This window comes from Populus nigra, chromosome 6, assembly GCF_951802175.1.
Source record: "Populus nigra chromosome 6, ddPopNigr1.1, whole genome shotgun sequence".
NCBI classification, from domain to species: Eukaryota; Viridiplantae; Streptophyta; class Magnoliopsida; order Malpighiales; family Salicaceae; genus Populus; species Populus nigra.
In genome coordinates, this window is record NC_084857.1 from 3,804,414 (window position 1) to 3,827,828 (window position 23,415).

Genomic DNA, 23,415 nt, shown 5'->3' on the forward strand with positions numbered 1-23,415 from the left:
ATGAAAGTGTTTTTGTTTTTCATCACGGTAAAGTGGGTCTAATGAGATGACATAAAACCATCAAAAAAAAAAATCTCAAGGAAATCTTACGGTTTTTTTTTTTTTAATATGAGTATCCGAACTAATTTACAAGCATCTTAATTAATTTCATGAGCTCTAAAATTAATAACCATGTAAATTTTTAGTGGCTATCATAATAATCATAAGGCTCAAATTTAAGATTACATGAATCACGAGTCCTGAATTGCTTAAAGTTTTATTCGATCAAGTAAATTTTCAGGGTATAACATTGAAGATTGTTGGATTTTCTTCAAAGATGAGATTTTATAAGTTGAACCTTAATTTAAAAACAAAAGTTTGGATTATAAAATTAGCAGTTGGAGAAAGCCCCTAAAAAGTCCAACAATATACAGTTAATTGAGATTGGAAAAATGTTGAGCTCTACCGTTACCCGTTCCTGTGTAGCCAGTTGATCAAGCAAAGAGAAGAAAAAAAAATACAAAATTAAAGTGCATATAGCTGGATTTATATATTTACACGGAAAGAACAAAAATCTACAACTATTCGCGATCCTCGTCTTCATCGTAAATTTCATCCGAGTCATCAACATCATCGATAGCAACAACCTTAGATACACTAATCCTAGAAGAAGCTGATCGAATCTTGAAAGGTAATATTCTTGCACTGTTGCTAATCGCAACATTATCACACCCTTCTTCCTCTTTCTTCAAATCACTAGGTGGCAAAAAGCAATCCATGGACAATCCTTTTATGTTAAAATCAACCTCTTCAATAGCCCAAATCTCCTCCATTCGTGTCCTTGAATGGCTTTCTGAGGTCTCACCGAACCTGAACAACGAGACCGAAGTTCTACCCTTGTATGCTATGTTAATCCCATCTATGGTTCGGTAGTCTTGAATTGATGACTCCATTGTGGTCTCCCAAAAAATGCTGTCATCGCCTGAGGTTTTAATTCTTAGAAGGTGAGAGTCTTCTAATTGAGCCAACAAACCTGTTCTTTGGCTGAAATAGCCCCATACTGTGTGCCTAATTATTTCTACATTGTTAGTGCTCCTTGCTCTTAGCGACGAGGGCTCAGCTTCAAGTTTTAGCACGAAACAGTCCTCATTGTTGATTGTTTTCTCGCCAGTGCAAACAGAATTGGAGAATAAGTTGGCCGTAGACTTTGGATCAAGACCCTGTATATTATCATTTAAAATATGAGAATCTGTGAAAGCATTATGAAAATGTATTATGGAAGGTCATGCTCATTGAACTGAAGGAACAAAAGGCAACATGTTCATTTCATCATTAATAAGAAAGAAAGAAAGAAAGAAAGATGTTCTGGGTATAAAAATTGCGAGATTCAATGGGGGAAAAAAATGCAAGATGACTGTTTAAAAAAGATTGGGTTCCATTAATGGGCTTACGGCCTGTATGTTTCTTACTGGGCCCGTTTAAAAACAACAGTTTGTTTTATCCTTCTAGAATTTGGGCCTCGATTATCTAAAAGTTGGCTGAAAACTTCAATGATTTTTCTTGATTATTAAGAACTATTTTACTTGAGACTTTTTCCCCCCCTCAAAATTTGGCCAGAGCGGAAAACAACAGCCCTGATAATTGAGAAATTTGGTAGGCTAGGACCCACAGTAAAGTAAAAAATAAAAATCATGCCATGACCCCTTCTCTTTTTTAGAAAAACCAAATGAAATGGAACTCATGTGGAAATTAATGAATTGATGTGAACATAAAATTCATGTGCCGGCACTTTTCTTCTTCTGAAAAGTCTAAGAAAACCCCAAAAGATTAGAAGCTGGATAGCTGTAACCGTAGCATCCAGCAGTCTAACAGTCAAGAAAAGCCAATTAAGAAGTACAGAGCCATGAAAATCAGTTAATGAAATCCTAAGTACTCATAAGAATGTCAGATATTAACCATTAGATTCGTGGGTTTTTACCTGGAGAAAACGTCTAAGAGGCCTAGGTGGGCCTCTAGATGCATGAGAGTGGTGCCATGGGGTTTGTCTCCAAGCCACCTTACCATCGCTGCCAGCACTAATTTTGCACCCAGAAACCACTAATTCCAAGCACCATAAATCAGGTCTTTTTTTCCATAGAACAAACCCTCCCATTTCTCCACCTCCATGTTTCTGATTCTTCACTTTCAGCGTCTTATTGTTGTTCAAACTCCCTTCGCCTGCACAAAATTCTGATGCTACCATTTTCACTTTCCCAATTGCATACATACTGTCCACTGAATTCAGAGCTCTCTCTCCTCCCACTGCTGCTATGTATTGTTGCACTATGTATTTTGCCATTGATGACTCCTGTACAACAAATATATGTAGAGATTAACAAAAAAAAACTCCATAAACTTTAACAATCAACCACAAAAAAAAAACTCCTCGACAAGACCAGACGTTTGATTCTGAGAAATAATCATTAGAAATGATTAACCGGTCTTACAATAGGGTGGTCTTTGATGTTACGGTTGATGAACTGGTGATCACAGAGGATGGGAAGTGGGATCAATGGAGCACCAACAACACCAAGCAAGAGTTGAATCTCAGTGTTTTTGCCTCCAAAAAGAGTGGTCACGGACCTTTCGTTGTGTGGTCTCATCCAGGCTTTCATGTTTTGCCATGACCTATTACCATGCTTGTTAGAAGCAAACATTTCTTCAGGGATTGGAACCTCGAGAACAGTGTCGAGCCCGTCTTCACGATCAAAATTTGGACAAAGCTTCCTCATGATATTAGAGAAAAGCAGATAGTAATTCGTAGCCTTTGATTAGTTTTGGCACAAAAATATTGATGAGAGGGTTATGGGGTTTTGCTTTAGCTTTAGAGTTTTTTGAGTACTAAAGAAAGAGAGACTTGGATTGAAAGGGAGGGTGTCCTGTGTTCAAGAGAGTACTGTATGTGCAGCTAGTGAACATTACCAACCGACCATTGGCCGCTACTAACGTGGTGCTCTTTGTCTGATCAGTCGTGGTTGCACGCTCTCCCTCTCTTTGTTTACTGGTGTATTCTATGGAGTGATTGTATTATATTAATGGAGATCAAATTTGTCCAAGGCGTAAGGCCTCGGGGCGGATATGCGAAAAATTCAAAGGTTTGGTGGATTGGATATCACTTGTTTCTTTTTGCTAGCTATTTCTTCCCAACGACTTCTGTTTTGATTTTTAGCAATCTAGTTTGAAATTTCTAAAAAGATATATGGTGTTGATATTGCATAATTGTCGCTTTAATTGAATTATAGACTGTCTCTAGACATACAGTTTCTACACGATAGAAAGTCTTCAAGGAGCTCTGCATTTTCCCTCAAGTTCATTAATATTATCGCCGTCTACGTCCTCATTGCGTAAGTGATATTCTGTTTATTAGGATTGAAAGGTCAGCTTTATTTTTTCAAAACTACTATATATAACGATTTTATGAAGGGTTGTATTTTGATATTTGCATCAATTTGACTATATCATTAATTAATGGAATTCAAATATTAAGAAAATGGATAGAATATACATACAGCAATACCTGTCTTATATATTATTTAGAATCTTTACAACTCTTTGATTTGGACAGGTACCAAATTAAGGAGGTTCTGTTTGATTATTCTCTCATTGTATTGTTTAACAGTATAGTATTGATTGATTTTCAAATAATTTTTCGTATCGAAATGAATATCAATAATTTTTTTTATTTTTAAAAAATTATTTTTGACATCAACGTATCAAAACGATCCAAAATATATAAACTATATTAAATTTTAATAAAAAAAATAAAATTTTTAAAAATATAGTTTACACCGTGCTCTCAAACACTTTCTAACGTATTACTTATCTTCCATGTCTTGGCTTTAATCAAATACAAAAGGAAAAGAACTGTATATAGAACTCTTGATCAGCATATAATAATTCATAAAAGGCACTTTAATTATAAATGGGAAAAGTAGAAAGCAAATTAATGGCTCCATCTCGAGATTATGAAAACCTTGCTGCCTTAATTGGTAAGCAGTTAAGTGGATAAGAATCGGTGTGAAGTTGATTAATTAAAAGTAAAATGTCATGCCCAGTGCCGGAGCATGCGGCCGACATTTTAATTCAAATCGAAAGACATGCTTGTTCGGAGCACAAACAAATCAATCTTAAACTTTGTCGCGTTTGCCATGCCGTCTTAGCTGGTTTCTGGATTTTGTTGTGGATGAACTGAATTGCAATAAATGGCGTTATATTTTATCTAACTGGACCAAGACAGTAGGAATATATTTAGATTTTCATTGGAGGATCCAAAGATTGAGAGATTAAAAAATGTCTGCAATTATGATGTGCACGTTGCTGTTAAATTTAATATGCTCCTTCATTTATGGAGGATTACCTTTGATTCGCAAAGGTGGCTACCAGGTAATAACAAAGTTACAAAACATTCTATCGATCACAAAGTTTAATGAACAAAATTCTTAATTCTTAATTGCTGGAATTCAATTATCCTAAAACCTATCTAAATATTTTATTTAATTTTATTTGTAGGATTTTTTTTTATCCAAGTATCCTTATTTTTAAAAAAGAATGAAACTAATCCTATTCGAAGTTTGTGGTTACCCTCCCAATAAATATATTTTTTAAAAATTAAATTTATATTCACATTCTTATAAAAATATAACAGTGACTTCATCTTATACCAATATATTAACCAATATATTGATTTTACTTGCAGGATTTGACAAGGAAGAAAATATTTTAAAAATATATTTTAATATCATATAATATAGTGTGCTGTTCCCCGTGTATGGACAAATCGAGCACATGTCTTCCCAGGTACTGTCAATTTTCCTGCCTTTTGTTTTTATCTTAACCCTAATTAACTCTATCACGGGCGATTACTTTACTAGGGATTTAACTACATGGATAGAATAATTGGTTGAGGTATTTGATATTGGAAATATAGTTCAGGTCTTTCCAACAATATATTCATAACTAATAATTTATAGTTTTTTCCGTTTGATTATTGTTAATCGTGTTTAGTTTAAAATTAATTTATTTTAAAAAAATATTTTATCAATCTTTTCATAATGTCTGTTTATTTTTTAAGTTATTTTTATTTTATTTTTTTAATTAAATAATAAAATGGACCAAAAAACCAACTAATTAGTTTTTAAAATCACTATTTGATTTTTCTGTAAATTTAGAGAATACTCATCTCTAATTTGCCAAATGCTATAGGCTATAGCAGTAACACCATATTTATATAAAAAAAAAACATGAGTTTATAATATCTCTCTTTTAATATTCAAAATACGGATATCAATCAAAATTAAAAAAATTCTAGAAAATCTTAATGGTATATCTCTCACTAGCTTGTGTACAAATAATTAAAATTATATACCACTGTTATAAATTTATTTGAATAAATCTCACTTAATTAGCACAGCCTCTAGCACCCTTTTTTTTCCTCCTTTGAACAACCCTTTTCCCTTGATATCTGGTAGATCGGCGAATGCCAATATATATATATATTCTGAAGTTTTTTTTTTATTCAATAATGCTCTTAATTTTAAGGCAGGGCAATTCGGGATTCCAAAAGTTAGCTACAAAAAAACATTCATAATCGCCCGAAGCTTTGCCAGCAAAATCGTAAATTCAAAATAGATTTTTTACTTATTGTTTTAGTTTAACGTGGGTGTCCGGACCAACTTGCGCGCACCTCAACTAATCCCATGGGCCCTGAAATTAACGACTATGTAAGCCTCTAGTGACCATCATATAAACAATTGCAGGACTCGAACCTGAAACCACAGAAAAAACAAATCTTCTTATCCCAAACTTTAATTCATATAAAATTTTGGTTAAATTTCAAAAAAGATTTTAGTTCATATAATTGAATAAGCCTGTCCTCATAGCTATAAATATATTTCCTTGGTACCTTTAATGGGAGGGAACATGTGTAGTGGGTGCGTGGGGCAATAAGAATGGCCTGTGCATATTCCGACATTATATGACCTCTTCGGTTTGTAACCGGTCAAATTCCGAATTATATTGATCGAAACTGCACTTACACGACAGATATTTGATCAGAAGATGACATAAAAACAACAGAGTGCAATCATTTTGTATGGTATAGAATCTCTTTAAAATAGCAACAGGATAAGGGATGCTTTAATCAATTCATATTTCTTTGATTAAAAAAAAATTCCATAATTTCCCCTGCAAAAGAAAGGAACAGCGTTCACGAGCACAGCACGCGCCTCCCTTGGCATAGGCTTTTATTAAAAAAGTACCAAAAGTGCAATCATAGCTAGTGAGGCATCCTATGAAGAAATTGCGAGTGCGAGGGGGGAGTGACAAGAGACCTGTTCCTGTTGTTCTTCCGATTGTCGGTTCCGAAAGGTAAAAAGCGCAAGCAAATAGAGAGCCTCCGCCCGTTTGAGTCGTTGCGAGCCGGAAAGCGTACCGGCAGGGTGAAAAAAAAAATTCAAAAAACAGATTGAATAAAGAAAACGAAAACGAATTAATTAAAAAAACGAATTGTTAAAATAAATGGAATAAATCAATTAGAAAAGAAAAAAACCAAAGGATACAAATATTAAAACTTACTTCTTCTAACCCTAATGAAAGCAAACGACGACACCGCCCCCCCCCCCCCCCCCCACTCTGTCTCTCCTTCTTTCTTCGTAAGTCATTGTGCTTCTCTACTCATGAATCAAGATAGCGACTTCGTTCCAGTTAAAGTAAAAGGGTCTATAAACTCACTGTGTGCGCAGAAGCTATAACAGAAGAGAAATCCCATTCGCCAGTGTCCGAGATTTTATCCTTCGTTCACTCTCTGATTTATATTTTTTGTTGTGAGATCCGGTGGATATTTTGAATCAATTTGAATTTATAAGCTATTGTGTTTAAACTATTGATTTTTTGGATCAATATGAATCGATATTTTGAATCAAGAAATTTTGTCGTTTTTGTTTTGAGTTCAACAAATTTATAAGCTATTGTGTTTAAACTTTTGATTTTTTGGTTTTCTAGTTTTTTAACCACAAAAACTGAACTTAATCGACCCAAAATTAATTGAGTTGTACAGATTTTGATTTTGATTTTTAAAAAAAATTGTTTTAGTTATTTTTAAAAATAAAAACCTAACTCACCCAAAAAAATTCATCCCTGCCGTTTACTAGCAAGAGCAAGTTCTAAATTATGACAATATAACTGTAATTAATTAAATATTGCACAAATTAAAACCACAGGAATAAATAATAAATAATAAAAAAAGCGTTAATAACGGCGATATAAATAGGTCATATAACACATTCATCAAATAGGTATATATTGTCATGTGTTTTAATTCATAATTTCGTGAATATGGGTTTTGATTTGAAAATATTTTTTTTTTTTTAAAAAAAAGGGATGAGATATGAAATTTATAGAGTTCAACTCTTGACTCGAGCCTATCAGTATTGTCTCTTGATCGAGGGATTGGCCTTTTAGAAATATTGTAGTGTATTTGAACAAATTGTCAAACAGTGAGTTTTGATCTAAAAATATATTTGACTCGTAACTCTCGAAAGATTCGGAGATGGCTTTGATTTTTCTGGTGAGATTCATATAAAAAATATGTATTTTTAATTTTAAAAAATATAGTTTATATTTTAAAAAAATTATACTTCTAAAAAAATTCAGCACATCTCCAAACCCACACTTAATCCTAACCTGTCTCGGTTGTCATATCATATCATCACTAGCAAAATTGATAACGTTTTCTTTCCAAGGACAAACTCACAACTACATGTATTAATAAGGACAAAGAAGGTAGCTCAGTGGCCTTGGCAGGCTTTGTCCTGCCTGAGTGTCCTGGTTCGAGCTTTCATGTGTATCCAGTACATGAGGGTTTAACTGCTGTGGTCAATTCGTGTGACTTGTTTCGCCCTCGTCCCGGGTTCGACCCTCTATGTGTATGTCTGTCACCCCTACGGTGCCTTACCTGCTCCTGGGCTTGCAGGATGTCCAGCGGGCAGTGGGGAATAGTCGTGGTGCGTGTAAGCTGGCCCGGACATCCCACGTAAATCAAAAAAAAAAAAAAGGACAAAGAAAGCAGCAACCTCCGTAACTCAGCTTCCCAAAAACAAAAAACAAAACTTATTAATTAAAAGATAATTTTTTAAAGTATTTTTTATTTAAAAATATATTAAAATAATTTTTTTATTTTTAATTTTTTTTTAATATTATCACGTTAAAATAAAAAAAATTCAAATTCAAAATTTTTTTAAAATAATTTTAAAATACAAAAACAAACCTATATGTTCACAGATTTTTTTTTAAGAGTATTGTTATTTTCAAAAAAAGAAAAAGAAAAAGAGTGGCCCTATGTTATGTCTACTTGCATGAAGCCGAAAGAGATAGAACGGAAAGCAGGTCAGTAGGTCTGTGCGCGCACGGCATATACCTATGCTACTGAAATGGAACACGTCAGGCTAGCCAATCTATTCAGGCCCAACACTAAGCGTTACACCCCCGGCCCAAACTATTAGTGTACAATTATTAATGCGATGAAGAATGTTTTTGTAAAATATTTTTTTAATTAAAAATATATTAAAATATTTTTTTTCAATATTAATATATTAAAATTATTTAAAAATACTTTAAAAAATATCAATTCAAAATGCATTTATTTACAGGGCGCCTTTTAAAAAAAAATAATTTTTTTACTTTAAATTTTGTGTTTTTATCAAAAATATTTCTTTTTTAAAATAAATTATTTTTATGCATTTTTAAAGATAAACCATTTTAAAAAATAACAACTACTACAATAACAAACACATAAAAATTTTCAAAAAACACTTTAAAAAAAACAAGATAACTACTTTAATCATTCCAGGATCCGGAGATCATCTCGAATATGGCTTCTTGGCTAATTGCCAGCCCTCTTGGCACACCTATTGTGAGATAGATCCCTTAATTTTATGTTTTTTTTTCCCCATGTCTAGGAATGAGGTTCCACAGCACAGCAATCCCTTCTTTTTGCGAATTCTCTCGATTTTTTAGCAAGAGTGACGCCCGACCAAGGGGCCCTGACTGATGATATATGTAGATGGATCGAGTAGAAAAAAGGCTGTCACGCACAATTAATTCAGTCTAACGAAGTCACCGCATGAAAAATGTATTGGCCTCACTGGACCTTTCCAATCCTTTCAAGTTTCAAGAATGGAGTAATTCCATGGGCCCCCCCTCGCCATGGCCCTAATATCATCCAGCCCCTTAATTATAAATAGATACAAGAAATTGAGATGGCACGAGAAACCTCCAAATGATGCTAGAAAGCAGATATTGATGTGTTGTTTACAGCTGACATAACTTGAATGGTGCGGCGATCAAGTTTTTCAATCCAAGATGGATTGACAGACAGAAAGCAGAGAAAGTCGAGAGGATGTGCTGAGAACACTAGCATCGTAATATAAATGCTGAAAGAAAATCAAACTCACAACATTGGATGGTGCTCCACTTGATTGTGTGAATAAAAGCGACAATAATACAACACAAATCACAGTGTTCAAGCTCTAATACTACTATCGACAGCAAGCAGATAAGGGAATCGCTAACTTTATGGGAAAACAGATCGTACAATTGGTACAGGATGGTACCTGCGGCAGAGCTCGGACCTTGATGCTCGTCTCCTTCTCTTCCATCGTCAAATCCAGGAGACAAGAAATACATCTTACAAGATTAAGAGGGTACATTGAAGTGAAACAGCCAGGAGATAACAAAGGCAAAGACCATACATGCTAGGAGGAAATTCAAGAACCGGTGGCCCTGCCAGAAGTTCCGTGTATCAGTGGGTTGCACGGGTGGTGCTGCTGTCACGGCAACATCACTGGCCTGGTTCCACTGCTCTGCCGACCCAGTTTCATTTGCACCAGCAACATTTCGTGCAATTGATCCACAAATCTCACAGGTTCTGCAATCAGATTTTTTAAAGAAATATCACCAAAACAATTGATCTTAAATTGTAACCAACACAATTCACGGTTTATGTGAATACCATGACAATCTATCTAAACTAAAACCAATACAATTTTAGGAAGGAATACATTCCATATGGTAAACACAAGATAAAGACAGGAAATAGCTATTGGCAATGTTATCGTCCATTAATACTTCTAACCTGTCATTCTCAAAGAAAATACAAAAGCGTGATGTAGATGATACCTCATGTTGAACATGCTATGCACTCGATAGAACACATGATTACTCATACAAAGGCATGAGTTCATGCAGAATAATTTCCTTTTTGTTTAGGAAAAGAACGAGAAGATGAAATACCAATCAAAATAAGCCCGTGTCAGTTGGCATTCTGAATTTATTGACATAGAAACTACAGACTCTCATCCAATCCATGGCCAAACCAAGATAGATACTAAGACCATACCAGCAAAGTAGAGATCGATCTATATAATAATTAAATTGTAGGTCTTTTAGAAATTCTAAAGTCATTCTCAGAGTTTTTTATCTTCAAATGAAAAAATTCTCAATCCATTAAATATAATCTTTATAATTTCTCCACAAACCTATATAATGTGTAATATATTTAAATTATATGCCCTTGCATTCTAAGAGTTTTCATCCTCCAAAATTACAATTCTAGAAAATAAAGAAAGAATACTACCGTATATGATGAGCACAGCAATTTTTACAAGGGAAGGCTATACTATGAGTTAACAACTTTCAAGAAATCAGTAGAGATAATTTTCTAAATAAACACAGATATGAATAATCATTGTAAATAATCTCACTAAAAACAACCTACAGACAATTTCATGAAATTTAATACACTATTTTGTTTAACATATTTATATATAATATTAAATATTTCTTAAAGGATTATATGTTTATTCTAAATTACGTCCCCATTAGCATCAAGCTCGGCTATTCTCGCTGGTGTTTTCACCAAAAATTCCGTCAAAGCTTGTGTATTCACAAAAACAATCAGCATGTATCTCCACCTATAGATTCCAAAAGCACCAACTTTAGGCAAATGACCATCTGAAACAAGATTTGAACCCATATATGACACCCATTTAGTAATCCCATCGTTGGCTTAGTTGACTAACAAGTTGTAAAAACCCCTGACAAACTAGTAATGCCAAGATCAAGACCTTAACATTTCATCATAATTATTTACCTGGAAAAAAAAACTTAAAAATCCCAAGAATCAACAAATAGGCATCTCCATACACATGTCAAAAATCATTTGCAGGACTACATTTTACTATATTTTTTTGTAGTGTGTCATTAAGAGCACAACATCTAAACTGAGAAATGCTAAGAACCAAAAGATATGGAGTAACACATCAAAAGGATCAGTTTTGTACTTTCTTTATCTACTTACTTGTTTCCCTTAATTTTGAACCAAGCCTCTGCACATTGCTTATGAGCAGCAGCCAAATCATTCTTGCAAGAACAACCCAGTTCAATAGGCAATCCACCCTCCAGATTCCCTGCATCCAAGCTCAAATGACAAATCCTGCAGTCCCTCTCAACTTTAGCCAAATGTAACTTTATCTCTGGTGCCCCATACTCCAGATCCACCTCTGACACAGAAGATCCCCTCTCCTTCACAATCTCACTGCAAGAACCAGACTGGCTTGAAGACCTTCTTTGCCCTTCATCGTCTGACTGCTGGTGGTGGTGGTGGTGACTACTTTCATCTAGAACATCAACAACATCATCAACAACAACAACATGGGGTTTTTGTAAAGTTTCCATTTTTAAAACCCAGTTGGCGAATCTTCATGTAATGGCTTTGTGAGGCAGAGATCATCAATGCCTGCCAAAGGTAAAGAAGCTCTCTATTTAAGCTCCAAAACCTCGGGTACGCAAAGACAAAAGTATGAATAATTCCCAAGACTTTTTCAACAACTTGGCACTGGACAGTGTTAGGTGCTATCTATCTGTTTCCCCCCCTCTCGTGCTTGTCAGTCAGTTTTGAACAGAACCTGTTGTAAAGAGAAAGAGAGTGAAAGGTATTACGGACAGAATGCAGTGTCAATCAGCGAGTACAGGGAGTGCTATTGGAAGGTTTTTGCTAGCTTCTCTTTTTAATATTGTGATCTTGTGGTTGTGTGCTTTCATTGTTTATTTGCATGACTGGCAGAGTTGGTGCAGAGAACAACATGGTGAGCTAAAATGGCTGAGAGGAGAGAAATTACAAAGGCAAGAAGGGATTTAGAAGATGATTTGATGTTGAAGTGACCTATCAAAAACTATTATTTTGATTTGGTTTTTATTAAAATAATAATTAAATTAAATTTATTTTATGAAAAAACTGAAATTAATTTAAATTAATCAATTTTAGTTTTGTTTTGTTTTTTAAAATAAAAACTGATTTAAATCTGTTTGACTTGATTTTTTTTTATTTAGTATGGTTTTTTTAGTTTAATTTAGTTTTTTAAATTTAGATTTGATTCAATTAGGTTTTTTTGATTTCAATTTAAAAATTCAAACCAAATCAATTAATTTTTTCATAATTTTTTTATAGTTAAGTTTTTTTAATTTAATTAATTTTTTTATTTTATTTTTTTTCCTAGACAGCATGGGCTAATGTAGGTGTCAAAAGAAGATTTCAATTGTCCTCTTTAGTGCTTTTATCTGATTGGCGTTGAAATATGCCTCGTGAACCTGTACACACTCTGATTTTGATGAGGTGTGTCTGCTTTAAGCTCTCAAGAGGTCAATACTGCCCATGCTTTTCTATACAAGTTATGATGCGACGAGGGTAGTGTGGACTTTCCAGTTATCAGGTGCTCTTTCTTATATGAGTGTCTTGTCTTTTATGAAAAGGAGAGTTCTGCAGATGAGCTGCTGTTCCATGATTGTAAATGATGTTTTCCCCATTTTAGATACCTGACGTAATTATCCACTGTCTTACGTTTACTATTTGGTCAAATGTGGTATAGTGTAGGAGGCTGCCGGTGGAGCTGTTGAGGATTAGATGAAGACAGTGTACGGTAATGTGCCCAAAATTATATATTTTTTTTAATTTGAAGAATGTTATTTAAAATTATTTTTTAATTATTTTGATATGATAATGTTAAAAATAATTTTTTAAAAATAAAAAAATTATTATTTTAATATATTTCTTATTAAAAAACATTTTAGATTATAACTATTATTACATTTCTAAATATTCTCCAAAAAAAATAAGTTAATTGGGCTGGGAATTCATTGTGCACTGGAGCATATTGCATTGTAAATAAGAATAGTATAATTATTATTCTACCCCTACAATAATAAATATAATAAGTTGTGTTGGGGTTAATTTGGTCATTTTAATAGGATTTATTAGGATTGATAAGAACAATTTAACTTTTTAATAAAAAAATTCAAAGTATAAAAACTATTTTTCCTTTAGAAGTTTTATAGGGTATGAAGGACAATTTTGTGAAATTTTTTAAAACTTTTAATTTAATCTCAACTTTTATTTTATATAATTAAGTCTTTTTAGCTTAAATTATAACTCAATTGCATATAATTTTTTCGAGGGAGGGTTGAATTAAAATATAAAGAACTAAAATGAAAAAAAGAATAAAATAGATGGCGCCTTTTAAATTAGTTTGTAAAGTTTATTTTAGTCTTTTATCTTTTTAGTAATTATGTTAATTGGCCCTTTAATTGTCAAAAAATCTATTTTGATATCAAATTTTATTTTTTTAATCCTTTTTTGGTGGAGGAGAGATAGAGGGCGCTCGATTCCAATCCTGTGTCTTGTTATAGGGTTAACGGGTTGACTTAGGCTTTTTTCCATTATTTTTTTTTCAGTTTCATTATTTAACGTCAAATTGTTTAATAATTGAGCTTCATATTAATATTCAATTGACTTTCAATGAACTTCATAGTTTTTTTTTAACTGTTATTTTTTTTAGTTTATTTATTATTACTGTATTTTTTTGTTTGTGTAATTTAAATAACCCGAGTTTATTAAACTTGATCAAGTTAATGACCTGAGTCTTATTTTTTTTAGAAATACTTTCATCACCTTAGTGTATTTTTCATCATTAAAAAAAAAAAAATTGAGCTGCCCATGATGTAGCGCATAACACAATAATAAAAGAAAAGATCCCAACCAATTTTTGAGAGATCCCAACCAATTATTTTAATATATTTTTTAGCGAAAAACACCAGTACTATATTTTCAAAGACCTTTTAAGAATCAAAGACACAGATCCAGGAAATCAGGGGTTTACTGTCACATTTTTGTCGATAAAAAATCTTGATCTATTGAGGTCCTGTTTATTTTTGCATTTCAAAAATGTTTTTTAAAAAATTTGAATTTTATTAATTTTTTTCTTTACTTGAAATTAATATTCTTTTAATGTTTTCGGATCATTTTAAAGTGCTAATATTAAAAATAATTTTTAAAAAATAAAAAATATTATTTTAATATATTTTAAAATAAAAAATACTTTAAATTTTAAATAACAACCAGAAACACACCCATGATATACCAGAACCCATGGAAAACACCTTTTGCATTGTATTATCAAAACGCACACGAAATTTATTGCTAAATTAGGACCCATACACCGCAGCTTATTGAAAGGAAGCATGTGGATTTTTCATTCCTGTGACCAGTTACGCAGCCAAAGAGGAGTTATCCATCGACTTTGCCTAACAAAACAAAGTCTTGCTTGCACAAGTAATTGTTTTAATGGACTAACGTGTGCCACAGGACGAGGAAGAGAGCAAAGCTTTATGGCCTGTAACTGTAATGGCCATGAACCTAAAGATCACGCATAAGAAAGCATCATGACTGAGAAAGCTTAAGCACGTAATGGCGGACACAATCCAGTTTCATTCTTCTACTGCGTCAGGTCTTGAATACATTTTCCAGAAACAACTTGTGGCTGTATAAATAATGACATCATCTCTTCGCCGGGAATGAAGAACCTCCACGTGAAATCATTTCTTAACTTCTATAAAAAGCAAATAATTGATGACAACTGAATTAACTTGACCTATACCATCCTATAATAAAGCAGTGTCGCAGGAGGAAATCAGTAACAGGTTTGGTCTCCATTTCAGCATCCATTGCCAAAGGTCAAGCAGGCATCTGGGTTGATATTGTACCTGCCATTGTGCCCATCAATTTGTTTCTTCCCTCCTCAAAATGCATATGACCATTTCTTAAATTCTGCTCAGACATTCCCATTTGTGAGCCAACAGAAGTCCCTTGAGACATTCTGTAGCTTGCAGCATTGCTAGGTATCCCAGTGCTGCTATTCTCAAGACCACTCTTGATCCATGCAATATTGTTCAAATCTGTAGCAATTGAGATTAATTCTTGACTTGAGAAAGGAGGAGGCTCCTCATATTCAACAAACTCAGGCCCCAACAAGGTGCTTGGAGGATGACCCCCACTTGGCGTTGCACAGCAACCATACCCACATCGTGAAGGAACTATGGGCTCACAATGAACATCTTCAAGGATTTTGCAAGATCCCGAGTCTGGTTTGGGTGTTTGAACCAAACAGCCATGAGTTGGAATTGTTCTTGTAAGCCCAGAACCCAGTTTTGGCTCATTGAGGGGATTATAAACTTTAAATGCACTAACACGTGCCACAGGACGAGGAAGGGTGGGATTTCCATTTGGTTCCGATGCAAAAGTGACCTCATTTGTTTGAGGAATGTTGTCTGTTTGAGCTTTGTCTTCATGCTGGCTGGGTTGATCGTCCATTGTGACATCTCTTACTTCCAGGGGCAAGGCTGAATTGACATCACAAACTGAAAGAGTTTCTTCTGACGATGCCCTTGTTCTTTCATTGCTGCCATCTTCCATCACATCACTGGTTCCTGGTTTCAACCTTACCAGATCTGCCCATCGGCGCCTCAGAGTAGAGTTCCAATGATTCTTGATTGAATTATCAGTTCTACCTGGCAAGAGCCTCGCAATCGCTGCCCATTTGTTTCCATGCTTTGCGTGAGCTGCAATTATAATGCGATCTTCTTCATCTGTACCAACGGCCAGCATATGAAGGTTAAAATTTGCAAATTACACACACAAAAGAAAAAAGGAAATCCAAACTTTACATGAATAAGTTACTTCGCAACATGGAGCTCTGCAGTGAGTTATTATTGAGCTTGATTATAAAAACATGAACAAAGAACATCAAGAGTGCCCAAAATGTCATCACACAGTTATCATCCCACTGACAAAGTTCCTTGGGAGAGCATTCAGGGATTCCTACCATACACTTACACCTGCACCTTTCTGATTGAGCAAGCCTGTAAGCTTTCACCCTTGCGACAAGTTTTGAAAGAAGGACAAGTTGGACAGACCTAAATGTTAGAAATTCAACAATTTTAAGGTGCTCTTTCAAGTCTCTGAGGTTTTAATACAGTTAAACTCAAGTCTTGTTTCTACAACCTACACAATAGTGTTCTTGTGAAGCATACTTTAGTGGGGAATAATTGTACAGAGGGACTAAAGTTTCATTGTGTGGAAAATCTTAGGTAAAACTGTACTGACTAGGAACACAACGATTATTGTGCAACCAACACAAAATTTTACGGGAATAAGAATAACTTACCATCATTTTAAAAAACTAATAAAAAACTAATCACTTCCAGTTTGGAAAGAGTGTAATTGCAAATGAGAGTTGGGAATTGGCATAATTATCCTTGCATGCATGAAAGCACAATGCAAGAATAGATTAGGTAAAGAAATTTTTCTTCTACCCTAAAGGTTAGCTGAATGTTATTTGTGTTGCCATAGATTAGTATATTCATTCTATCCTTTGAAGTTCAAGTGTCTCACACATGCTGTGAACCTGTGACATCATTGTATAGATACGTCACCTGGGGATCAACTATTGCCCACCAGATGCATGTGAACATGCTTGTGCATAGAAGTGTCCTGTGGCGTCAATTCAGATCTAACATGGCTAGAGAGCGAATTCTAATAAGAAATGTGCTTAGGTAAAATTCTTCTTCCAAAATAATCCTGAACTCCTCCAGAAGACTACAATTGATTACCAGGTATGAACAGTTTCCCCAAGATACAAATTCAAGAATAGATTAGCTAAAGAAATCTTTCTTCTATCCTAAAGGTTAGCTGAATATTATTTGTGTTATGTTACCATAGATTAGTATATTCATTCTATCCTTTGAAGTTCAAGTGTCTCACACATGCTGTGAACCTGTGACATCATTGTATAGACACGTCACCTGGGGATCAACTAATACCCACCACAAGCGTGCGAACATGAGTGTCCTGTGGCGTCAATTCAGATCTAACGTGGCTAAACAACAAATACTAATAAGAAATGTGCTTAGGTAAAATTCTTCTTCAAAATAATCCTGAACTCCTCCAGAAGACTACAATTGATTACCAGGATTATGAACAGTTTCCCCAAGATACAAATTCAAGAATAGATTAGCTAAAGAAATCTTTCTTCTATCCTAAAGGTTAGCTGAATGTTATTTTTGTTATGTTACCATAGATTAGTATATTCATTCTATCCTTTGAAGTTCAAGTGTCTCACACATGCTGTGAACCTGTGACATCATCATATAGACACATCACCTGGGGAACAACTATTGCCCACCAGAAACATGTGAACGTGCTTGTGCATAGAAGTGTCCTGTGGCATCAATTTGTATCTAACGTGGCTAAACAGCAAATACTAATAAGAAATGTGCTTAGGTAAAATTCCTCTTCAGAAGAATCCTGAACTCCTCCAGAGTCCAGAAGACTACAATTGATTGCCAGGATTATGAACAGTTTCCCCAAGATACAAATTCCAGGCTGCATCCTGTTTGGTGCTATCTTATCCTACTCCAGCTAAATTCCCGATTTAATACCAAAATGGTAATCCCATCAAAACCGAACTAGGTCATCTTATTGGTTAAGGCCCTAAGCCCATAACTCACTTCCGAGACCAGACATTACCTGGCCATAAATTGTTTATCTCCTGACATCCTTAATAAGGAAAAACTTAAGCGCCATGTCAACATGCAGCGAGACTTTGGAATGACAAAATAAATTACAAGAGAAATTCAATTGTATTCACCAGAACATCCTGTCACATTATGTTACGTTATTCATCTGTAAACTTAACAAATGCAAGTTGTGTAAAACAACATCATCAAGAAATTGGCATCTCCTAGAAATGGGAATACCAAAACTGGAGCTTACTTGAACATGATTATTTAAAATGTTTTGTAATCTCAGACACCTTGATCGACTTAAAAGTATCCCTTTGCTTTTACCATTGAGCCTTTAAATGACTGGACCATTGCGTTCAAATAATTTACACACTGAAATCAGGCATCTTTTGCAGGCCATGAATAACAACAGCTGAGAAGAAGCCACAGAAAACAAAACATCACAACTAGTAGGAAAGCAAAACAATTTTAATAAAAAAGAAAACGGACCATCTTTATAATGATTAGGAGAGCAAGACCATAACCATGCCATCACAACTAGTGATCCATGACAAATTCACACTTCACTTGTACACGACTACACTTTTCTAGTTTATCTATTTGGACGACGTATTGACAAATAAAATGGTAGATAGAACAGATGGGCATACTCAACTACCTATGTAAAGCGTGCTTAGCAGAGTTTACAACAGATTTTGAGTGTTCTAACACCCAATTGCACCCGCCATTGCATCAACCTACATGTCCTCAACTTGATTGCCAAGTCGACAATCATTTAACCTATGATAACCGCCCCCCCTCCCCCAACCAAGCTTACCCTCCAAGACCACCACCTTTGAAATCAAACATTAAACTTGAATGCATACAGCCCGATCTCAATGTTCAAAGATATTAGAAACTCAATCTAACAACCCAACAATAAACAAAATATCCATGCTCGGCATCAGGAATTTTCAAATCCACTCTTTCACACAACAACTGCTACTGAAACAAGCTTAAAATTTACAAATCAATCATAATGTCAAAACCCCTATAAAGAATTTATCAATCCACGTGGAAAAAAAACAAATTTTAATGGAAAAAAAATTAAATAAACAATCGAAACAACTGACAAGTTCGAGTACGGTCCAAATTCCCAACATTTAACAAAAGACTAAAAAAAAAACTACAATCAACATTAAAAGAAAAAAACAGAAAAATCAACAAGAAGAAAAAAATCCCCGAAACCCATGAAAAAACAAAAAGAGATAAAGGAAACAGTGAATGGAGTTGCTAGATTTTGGAATTATACCAGTGAAAGGTTTGCGCTTGAGGCAAGGATCAAGCTGATTACACCATCTAAGCCTACAAGATTTCCCAGACCTCCCCGGTATTCCTCGTGCTATCAAACTCCAATTCCTCGCTCCAAACTTACTCACTAGTTGACTCAGTACCGCATCTTCCTCTGGTGACCACGGTCCTTTCACTTTACCATTTGTCCCTCCGCTTCCACCACTTCCGCCACCGAGCTCACCTGACTCAGCTCCACCATCTCCACCTGTCGGCGAATCCATCTGATTCTCTCTCTCCCCTTCTGTTAGTCTCATTGCATCATTGTTGTTTTCAGTTTGATTTTGCATTTTTGCGGTTTCTGTTTTCCTGCGTTTCTCTCTCTAGAAAAAACAAGGTTCCTTTTTTTTGTTGTGAAATACCGACCTGCCTAACTGCAAAACGTGAACAGTAAACATTGGGGCTGATGTTTCGGATTCCTTTTTTCCGGTTATGGACAAGGGTTTCCTTCGAATTACTGATATGTCCCACTAAAACGTCGACGTGTCTACCTTTTAGAGCAGATAAAGTGGCGCCGTTTGGAATTTTCTGTTCTGTAGTGTTTTGACTTTCGTTGACTTGTAGCAGTTGGGTGGAGTAATGGGATGGAAGTGGACCCGGGAGTGATCAGTCTAGTTACGTGTCTGCCCTTTTACTTTTGGTGGACTTGCTGGAGTATTAGCCAGGTTTTATGTGTAAAAAGGTGAATGGTAATGGTGATTTTGGTAAGACCAGATTCTGTTATATGGTAGGCCTAAGGAACCGCCTTGACAATTTGGAGAGTTTTTGAAAAATTAGAAAGCAGAAGGTCTGTGACGACTTTGCCCTTATCTTCCCCTTGATAAGGTAGGTTAGGTTCTCAAATGGACTTTGGAATGGCCCAGGGTTTCCACGTGTTGTATTGTTTATATTGGGCTTCAGAGTTTGAGCCATAATGTTTGAGCCTATAACATTCTTCTTTCTCCCTCCTTTTCTGGCTGACAAGGAAAATGGCTTCTTGTGGCAGTAACCAGTATTTGGTCTAACCGAAGTTTAGTTTAGTTTAGTTTAGTTTATATATATATATATATATATATATATATATATATATATATATATATAAAGTTTCGGATTGAAATAGATTAATGGAGGTAGCCTTTCTTTCTCGTCTCTAGGAATTAAAAAGAGCTAATTGATATACGGGAAACACTATAGTTGTAGAGAATTTTATGTTGTTAACTGTAATAGTGTAATGGTTCTTTTCACCAAAAAAAATAAAATTATATTGAATTATAAGGGTATTAAATTTTTTTTACATAGCCTACTTATTATTTTCAAATTAGACAGGAAAAAATGAGGTTTTTTTATATTGAATACACAATAAAATAACTAAAATATCACTGAAAATAACAATTTAAATTTTTGTATTTTCATGTAGTTTTTGTTGTTGTTGTAATTTAAACTTGGGTAATTTAGTATTTTAAAAAACATATAAAAATAATAATAAGCAATTAAAATGCATATAATATAATGAAAATATCCTTAGTAAAGAAATTCAAGCTTAAGGTCAAGGGATGTTTTTGATATTTCACTATGTTTTTCTAGAAAGTTAATTAATTAGAAACAATTCTGCATTTAACTAGATAAAAAAAGTGGGCGTGTGTAAAGTTTCCTAAAAAATTTTCATCTAAAAATATGTGTTAAAAAATTATGAACATAAATTTTCAATTTAAAATGATTTTTTTACTATTCTTAAAACTCAAAACTTGCTATGGGTTAAAAAAGCCTCCTTATTAGAGAATAATATAAATCATATTCTGGGACCTTACCTAACAGCTTAAACTTTTAGGTGAGATGGTTTTTTAACATGGTATCAGAGCCTTAATGACCAAGCGGTCACGAGTTCGAATCTCATCATCCTCATTTATTTGATAAAAAATTAAGCACAAGATAATGTGGGTCTGTGCAAGTTTCAAACCCAAAGGGCTTTCACTTGAGGGGGTGTGTTAGAGAATAATATAAATCATATTCTGGGACCTTACCTAACAGCTTAAGCTTTTAGGTGAGATGGTTCTTTGACACTCTTCATATTCCCATTTGCAAAGGTTTAATCGATTGTGAAATGCTAAGTAATATGCTTTTGAATTAAAAATTCTTCATGTTTACATGTGATTGCTTTAACTCTTTTTCATTTTTGTGTGACCTCTTATCATGGTTAGCTTAAATTCTCAGATATCAAGCTGTGGAAGTCTCTTTCATTTTGAAGGGAAAGAATTGCAAAAAATTGACGTGTAAAAACTACTCATCAAGTTTTAATATTCTTTCCGTTAGATTGCCTTCCCATGTTTCATTATTAATTAATTAATGGAAGATCGATGCTCAAATTATTAACCAACGTACTGCCTAAATTAGAAACTTTTGTAAGAATACATGCCACCAACAAAAGAGATGCTGACGACATGAGCTAGCTATCGCATCTACTTTGTCGTGAACAAATATACATATGGTACTGGCATAGAAAATCCATTTTCACCACACACACACATATATATATATACATATATATGTATATATATATACATATATACATATATATATGTATATATATATATGTATGTATGTATGTATGTATTCTTACAAAAGTATATATTCTTGAGAGAGAGAGAGAGAGAGAGAGAGATAGAACGTTGCAAGATATCAATTACTGAGGTTTGGAATTGCAAAAATAAATATTAAAAATTTAATCTGAACTCAAGTAATACTGACCCGAACATGTAGGGTTTATATATATATATATAATAGTTATTTAACATAATGAATAAAATATAAATATTATTAAATTTGATTTAAATTCAATTCAAACTTAAATCGTAAATATATATTTGTATTATATAGATATATATGAAGAATAATGATATATTTTTTAATCAAATAAAAAGTATAAATATCTTTGTATTAACATAATACACACACACACACACACACACACATATATATACTTATAATTTGTTGAATACTAAATAATAGTTGAATAATGAAAACTTATATGAATATTACTCTAAAGAAACATGATAAATATATAAAATATAAATATATAAATTTCTTACTCAATATACATGAACAGAAAATGAATATAGAAATAACCGACTGCAAATGCCATGGTAGTTTGAGCAGATTTTGGAATGAAAATTAGAGAAACCAGTTCTATTTAGTTGCCAGAGAACTTTGGAATGGAATTAAGGAGATCAGCAACAAGTCAATATCACATTTAAAAACAGTTCGAGCTGGATAATATTTATTAATAGACAACGAAACTAATTAAAATCAACTAGCCATGAAAACCAAGTATAATTACAAGAGTAAAGGAAAAGAATCGTGGATGGCGTTTTTTTTTCTTCAGCTTAGGCAAAAACATAAAAGAACAAAGGATGAAGACAGTCATGGCTTTTACAAGGATTGATGGAAGTGTAATAGCAATCTAATGGCTTCAGCTGCAGGCTGGGTGGCGCATGCCATGTTACAACAACAACTTTGCTTCATCTGGTGCATGTGTGTACAATAATTAGTAAGTTCACGAGAATATATATAATTACCAAAAATGTGTGGCGCCTAGACTGATTGCATCGATCATCTTCATTTTGAAAGAGGTAAATTATTTTGGAGCAGCTGGTTGGATATCACCCAGGCACTTGAAATTTTGATCTACAAATGACTTATGCAACAACATGGGATTATTAGTTCCATGCATGGTCATATTTTTTTTACCTGTTATTTAATTACACTTACGAGAGTTAAAAGTTAACCCAGGCAATATTGTCATGCCATGGTGATATATATATAAAAATCTTATTTGGCTGGATGCTTTATTTTCACTCTAAAATTCCTTGTTCATCTTTGCACGTACAGACCTCATGCGGCATGGAAGAAAATATATCTTGTTAAAGATGAAGCTACAAGATCAAAAGGCAAAGAGGGTTTGCTTTGGCTAAACCAGGCAATTGAGAGAAGAAGGAACGGCAAACAGTAACAAAAAGAGATGTGCATGCTCTCCAACCAACCAAAGTGCATGGACCGAGTTCTCTCTGCGGAAATTGCAAACCCAACAGGACCACGCATGTACACCCAAGATGAAGTCCATCAAAGCGCCAATTATCGCCTTTTATGGAAGGAAATGAATGCCCCTCCAGTGCTTGTATGACGGCA

General features: G+C 34.0%; 3 protein-coding genes across 3 annotated transcripts; all 3 read right to left on the bottom strand.

Annotated features, from left to right (window-relative positions):
• Positions 1-417: 417 nt before the first annotated feature.
• Positions 418-3,163, bottom strand: LOC133696570 (uncharacterized). The gene is made up of 3 exons (XM_062118790.1): positions 2,466-3,163; positions 1,958-2,326; positions 418-1,199 (listed from the first exon to the last, which is right to left on the bottom strand). Exons 1-3 carry the CDS (start codon positions 2,748-2,750, stop codon positions 561-563), a joined length of 1,293 nt encoding a protein of 430 aa, XP_061974774.1. The 5' UTR covers positions 2,751-3,163; the 3' UTR covers positions 418-560.
• Positions 3,164-9,415: 6,252 nt separating this feature from the next.
• Positions 9,416-12,217, bottom strand: LOC133696208 (uncharacterized). The gene is made up of 2 exons (XM_062118321.1): positions 11,372-12,217; positions 9,416-9,940 (listed from the first exon to the last, which is right to left on the bottom strand). Exons 1-2 carry the CDS (start codon positions 11,746-11,748, stop codon positions 9,709-9,711), a joined length of 609 nt encoding a protein of 202 aa, XP_061974305.1. The 5' UTR covers positions 11,749-12,217; the 3' UTR covers positions 9,416-9,708.
• Positions 12,218-14,801: 2,584 nt separating this feature from the next.
• On the bottom strand, positions 14,802-19,644 carry LOC133696669 (transcription factor MYB1-like). The gene is made up of 2 exons (XM_062118915.1): positions 19,217-19,644; positions 14,802-15,990 (listed from the first exon to the last, which is right to left on the bottom strand). The coding sequence occupies exons 1-2, from the start codon at positions 19,542-19,544 to the stop codon at positions 15,080-15,082; spliced, it is 1,239 nt and encodes a 412-aa protein (XP_061974899.1). The 5' UTR covers positions 19,545-19,644; the 3' UTR covers positions 14,802-15,079.
• Positions 19,645-23,415: the final 3,771 nt, after the last annotated feature.

Coding starts and splice junctions, on each gene's coding strand:
- LOC133696208 (XM_062118321.1), bottom strand. CDS start 11,748: ATGGAAACTTTACAAAAACCCCATGTTGTTGTTGTTGATGATGTTGTT. Junction 9,941..11,371: donor TTCAAAATTAAGGGAAACAA/GTAAGTAGATAA, acceptor ATCTGATTGCAG/AACCTGTGAGATTTGTGGAT.
- LOC133696669 (XM_062118915.1), bottom strand. CDS start 19,544: ATGCAAAATCAAACTGAAAACAACAATGATGCAATGAGACTAACAGAA. Junction 15,991..19,216: donor CAAGCGCAAACCTTTCACTG/GTATAATTCCAA, acceptor CCGTTGGTACAG/ATGAAGAAGATCGCATTATA.
- LOC133696570 (XM_062118790.1), bottom strand. CDS start 2,750: ATGAGGAAGCTTTGTCCAAATTTTGATCGTGAAGACGGGCTCGACACT. Junction 2,327..2,465: donor ACATCAAAGACCACCCTATT/GTAAGACCGGTT, acceptor TTTGTTGTACAG/GAGTCATCAATGGCAAAATA. Junction 1,200..1,957: donor CTCTTAGACGTTTTCTCCAG/GTAAAAACCCAC, acceptor GATAATATACAG/GGTCTTGATCCAAAGTCTAC.